Below are 4,852 nucleotides of genomic sequence, written 5' to 3'. Positions count from 1 at the left end.
GCGGCCTTGCTGCCGGGAGCAGGGGGCTGGCGCCGGGGCCGCGCTGCCTGCAGCGAACGATAGGGGGCGGGCGCGAGTCGGCCCGGCCACGCGGCGCCGCCAGCCCGGAAGCCAGGGCCGCGCGCGGAGACTGACAGCTGCGTGCTCCAATCGCGCTCTGCTCCCAGCCAATCCCCGCGCGCGCCGCCGGGGGGCGGGGCTGGGTGATGACGTCAGGCGGCGGCGCGCGTTGCCCGTCCCTTTCCTTTGCTGAGAGTGTCGGCGGTGGAGCGCCATGAAGGCGTCGGGCACCGTGAGTACGGACCGGGACCCGGCGGGCGCAGCCGGAGCCGGGAGTTCGGCCGGGGTGGCCGTCGGGAGGGCGGCGGTGGCGGGTTGTAGCGCTCGAGAGTGGCCCGTGCGTGCCGGAACGGCGCCGCCTGGCCCGTGGGGCGGCGAGTGGCCAACATGGCGGCGGCGCCGCTCTCGCCGGGTGCGGGCCCAGATCGGCGTGCGGTGCCTCGGGGAGATCAGCGGCGACATCGACCCGCCCGGCGCAAGAGGCTCTCTCCCCTAATGGATTGAGCTCCTTTCGTCGCCTTGTTCCTTTGAGGAGCCGCCTCAAAGGGTTCGGGGCGGTGGCTCCGCGGCTCACTCACTCTGCGGTCCACCTGTTTTTCATGTCCCTCCAGCTGCGGGAGTACAAGGTGGTCGGGCGCTGCTTGCCCACGCCGAAATGCACGACCCCTCCTCTGTACCGCATGCGGATCTTCGCTCCGAACCATGTCGTCGCCAAGTCCCGATTCTGGTACTTTGTCTCTCAGCTGAAGAAGATGAAGAAGTCTTCTGGAGAGATTGTGTACTGTGGACAGGTGAAGGAATAAAAACCTAAAAGCGTGGGAGGTTTTTACGGAGTACTAGCAGGTGTATGTGGAGGGATTTTACAGGAATTGCAGTTACGGGGTGTGAGGTTGAAACCCGTTGTCTTTCAGTTGCTGTGAAAAGGAGTGACAAGTTTGGTTTTTGAAAGTAACGGTATGTGTCCTGTAAACGAAATACAAATTTACTTACTGCTTTAAAATGATGAGCCATGTGTTAGGTTCATTGTACAGTATATCTTTTAAGAGGCATTTGGACATTTATAGCCCTGGGAAAGTGGACGTTTGCATGCTTGCACTCCTCTACTTTGATACTTCAAGAACACTCTTTAGAGCTGAAATCTTGTATTTTTCTTTAGATTACTAAAGCTTTCTACTCTGAATTACCAAGACATATCTAGCTCTCTTGGTAAGGGGAAAGAGAGCAAAGAGTTGGTTTTTGACAGTAAGACTTTAAACGGGGTTCGTTAGAGCTCTGAAATACTTATTTTCAAAATTGTAAAATGCTGATAGCACATCATCTCTAACCACTTCCATGTTCTTGTGTAATTCCAGGTGTATGAGAAGTCCCCTCTGCGGGTAAAAAATTTTGGTATTTGGTTGCGCTATGATTCTCGCAGTGGAACCCACAACATGTACAGGGAGTACAGAGATTTGACCACTGCGGGTGCTGTCACTCAGTGCTGTAAGTATATGTCACTGATTGAGGTGTACAGTAGTGGGAGCAGTATACAAGTGGAAGATTAAATGTCAGATTGGGCATAAAGTGTGCTGACTCAATCCATGGTAAAATAACTAAAGCACTGGAAAATTGAAGGAGAGGGTTGCTAGCTATTCCATAGATATTTATCTATTATACATGTGGTAGATTACTTGTTACCTCTCTTTATACAGTTTCTCTGACTGGAAAGTACTCCCACTTCTTTTTGGTGTGTCTTTCTGCAATTCTAGTAATGACTGTTGCTATACAAACTGAAAATTCAATGACTTTTCAGGTGCTGTATGTGTTTCCTGCACTGTGCTGTTTTAAATTGAATATATCTTCCAAAGTCTTGTGAAGAGAATATTTCAGAAATCATGGGCAATATAGTAGAATCTGTCCTTTATTGAGCAAGTAGAAAAAAAAACCCACAAGGAAAAAGTCTCTATTGTTACTCCAAGATCTCATCACCTCATTTCATGGAGAAGTAATGGTTGTCCTGATTTCAGACTGCTTTGTGAAGTACTTGAGGGATAGACCATTTGTATAGCTGATGCTGTTGATACTTTGTAAGTGTTACATGCACTACAGATTGCACATAAAAACCCAAAGAATATTGTTCTTAATAATGATATTCTTGTCATGTGTGCAAATATTAAATGTATCTTGTCGCCTTTCAAAAGCTGAAGTGCTGTTGAAAGTGAAATTTAAGGTTCTACATTAACGTACAATAATCTGTGTTAATGAACATACTGAAGGATTGCTTAAGAGATCCAGAAAACTTTTCATGATACAATGACTGGTACTCTTATGTTCAAGAATAGTTGTGACAGGCAAGTTTTTAATAGGCGTGTTAGATCTTCATGGGAAACGCAGTAGTATTTCAACAGGCTTACCTTGTGGAGCTAGCTATGGATGTGATTTGAGGCCAGTGATTGACACTGCTGAATAGAGGAATTTTCAGGTAGCCTAAGTACAGATGCTTCCTCCTATTCAAAAAGCCTGATTATGTGGGATGAGCATCAATTCATGGTTCTATTGCTGGTCAATTTCAATAAAAGTAAATACATCCTCAGGTCCTACTTTTACTTGCACATTCCTTTTGGAAGGGAAAGTGTTTCAAAGTTCACGTGTCTTTCCTGTAATATTTCAGTGTTTATTCTGAATCACAGGATTTTTTTTCCTCTTACAAGGGAGTAAGTAGTCCTAGGTATATTACTTGTGTCCATGTGTACTTTCTTGAAATTGGACAAGAAGGTTAAGATGGCTCTTCCTGTTGTGGAGCTTACTTAGAACTTACAGGAGGAGTTTGCTGCTGCTTGTTGGTTTTGTGATATTTGTGCCATCACTTGAAATAATAGAAACAGTGATGTTAATTACCGCTGATCAGAAAATTTATAAGTAGTAGATGTTACTGTGAACATTTCTTGAACCAAGGGCTGTAAGATTCTTGAACTGAAAATGTCATAAAATTCATTTTTAATGAGTTCTGTTGTTCTAGACCGTGATATGGGAGCCCGTCATCGTGCCCGTGCTCACTCTATCCAGATCATGAAGGTTGAGGAGATTGCTGCCAGCAAGTGCCGCAGACCAGCAGTCAAGCAGTTCCATGTAAGTGAGCCAACACTGGCTGGTGGGTCCTGGTCCAGCGTTGGATTGGAAGAGGGGATCTTTCTTGTTGGTACAGGTTTGCTTTGCAGCCAGGAATAGGGCAGGAGCCAAACGTGGGTGCATATGCTCATGATTATGGTACATGATGATCAAGACTTCAGCTGCTACAAGTATTTGGAAGAAAGTCACAATAAAGCAAATACATGTTATGGTACAGAAAACATGCCTCTGACTGGCATTACTTTTGAAAAAAAGAACGCAAAATTAATGAATTTAAGTCCTGTGAAGTGTATCTTAATTTGTGGATGGATTACTTCTCTAAGCATAAGGTAGTCACTGAATACAGCTTGGCTAATTATTCCCAACTATTTTCTGTTGTTCATCTGATACCTCAATTAACATAGAAACATTTTTCTTGCAGGATTCTAAAATCAAGTTCCCGCTGCCACACAGAGTTCTGCGTCGCCAGCACAAACCACGTTTCACCACCAAGAGACCAAATACTTTCTATTAAATACAAAAACATGTTGTCAACACTGTGTTGCAATAAAGGTCTTACTGGATTCACTCTATGTTGTCTTTTGGAGACTGTGTCCTGGTTATCTAGGAGTCCCCCTTCCTACTCTTTTATTTTCTGTAAACCATTGGCAGCCTATTATTCACAGCTGTGATTCCCTTGAACCAGGTGAGTGTTTCAGGTGCTGACTTGAATTACTGAAATATTCCATCAATAGATTAAATTTTAATAACCAACTTGCAGATCAGAGACATTATTGTCTAGCTGCTGTAAAATCCTGTATATATTGTCCCTTTGGCACACTAAGTGAACAGTTCAGTTCAGGAAGAAGGCAGTTTCTGGTGCATGCAGAACTCAGACTTAGCTGTAAGAATGAAGACCTCATAACTTCAGTTAAGCTGCTTCAAATTTTAAGCATTTGAAGCCAAAATTCTAGTTCTAATTCTAGTTACACACTGCTCTGAATAAGCTCAGGGATGCCTATGGAGGTGCCTGTGCCTAGAAAAGTGATGAAGCTCTTGGCAGATTTAACCTTTTATATTATACCAATGAATGAAAATGGTAACAATTTCTATATCCAAACCTGAATCCTTAAGCTACTTTGTTCACAGTGAGAAGCTTGCAGACATGGTAGTTAAGGGTTTATTTAAAAGGCTGCTTCATACCTAAAGGTGGTGATTGCCTCTGATGCCCATTTTCAGTGGTGGTGTTTCCTGAACAAGAGGTAGTCAGCTACTTAAAGTAGTTCGTAGGCCATACCAAAGAACTGATGCTGTGTTTTGTCCAGATGTCAGCTTAAAAACAGCTGCAGGTGCTGTTAGAGTGCAGGCAAATACTGTGCAGAGAGGAAATGGGGAATGCGTCCTTTCTGGGTTGACTGGAGAGCTGCCCCTCAGTCTGGAGAGGAGCTGTGTGTCAGTGCAAGGGCGGGTAGTTGTTCCGCGGAACTGTTCGGGACCAGGCAGCGTGGCCTCAGAGTTCCCCTTCCGTGGCCTGGGCCCGTGGCTCAGCCTCGTGCTCCTCATCGCCTGCACGGAGAATCAGTTCGGGCAGCTCGTGTGTCTGAAACATGGACGGAAGAAAATGGGATTAATGTGGGCGATCCACAATCTCCCCAGTCGCAAGGGAGGGTGAAACAACAAACCCAAAGTAGCAGGAGCGACCTGT

At 45.5% G+C, this 4,852-nt stretch overlaps 1 protein-coding gene and 1 non-coding gene across 2 annotated transcripts; both read left to right on the top strand.

The window, feature by feature from the left end:
• The first annotated feature begins 138 nt into the window (after positions 1-138).
• Positions 139-3,740, top strand: RPL18A (ribosomal protein L18a). The gene is made up of 5 exons (XM_038153989.1): positions 139-292; positions 672-851; positions 1,413-1,542; positions 3,059-3,168; positions 3,590-3,740. The coding sequence occupies exons 1-5, from the start codon at positions 275-277 to the stop codon at positions 3,680-3,682; spliced, it is 531 nt and encodes a 176-aa protein (XP_038009917.1). The 5' UTR covers positions 139-274; the 3' UTR covers positions 3,683-3,740.
• On the top strand, positions 2,149-2,280 carry LOC119708899. Its single transcript, XR_005259242.1, has one exon. It is a non-coding gene; the product is annotated as a small nucleolar RNA SNORA68 (small nucleolar RNA).
• Positions 3,741-4,852: the final 1,112 nt, after the last annotated feature.

The sequence above is a fragment of the Motacilla alba genome, chromosome 1A (assembly GCF_015832195.1).
Source record: "Motacilla alba alba isolate MOTALB_02 chromosome 1A, Motacilla_alba_V1.0_pri, whole genome shotgun sequence".
NCBI lineage: Eukaryota > Metazoa > Chordata > Aves > Passeriformes > Motacillidae > Motacilla > Motacilla alba.
This window is presented reverse-complemented; position numbering and strand designations above follow the sequence as displayed.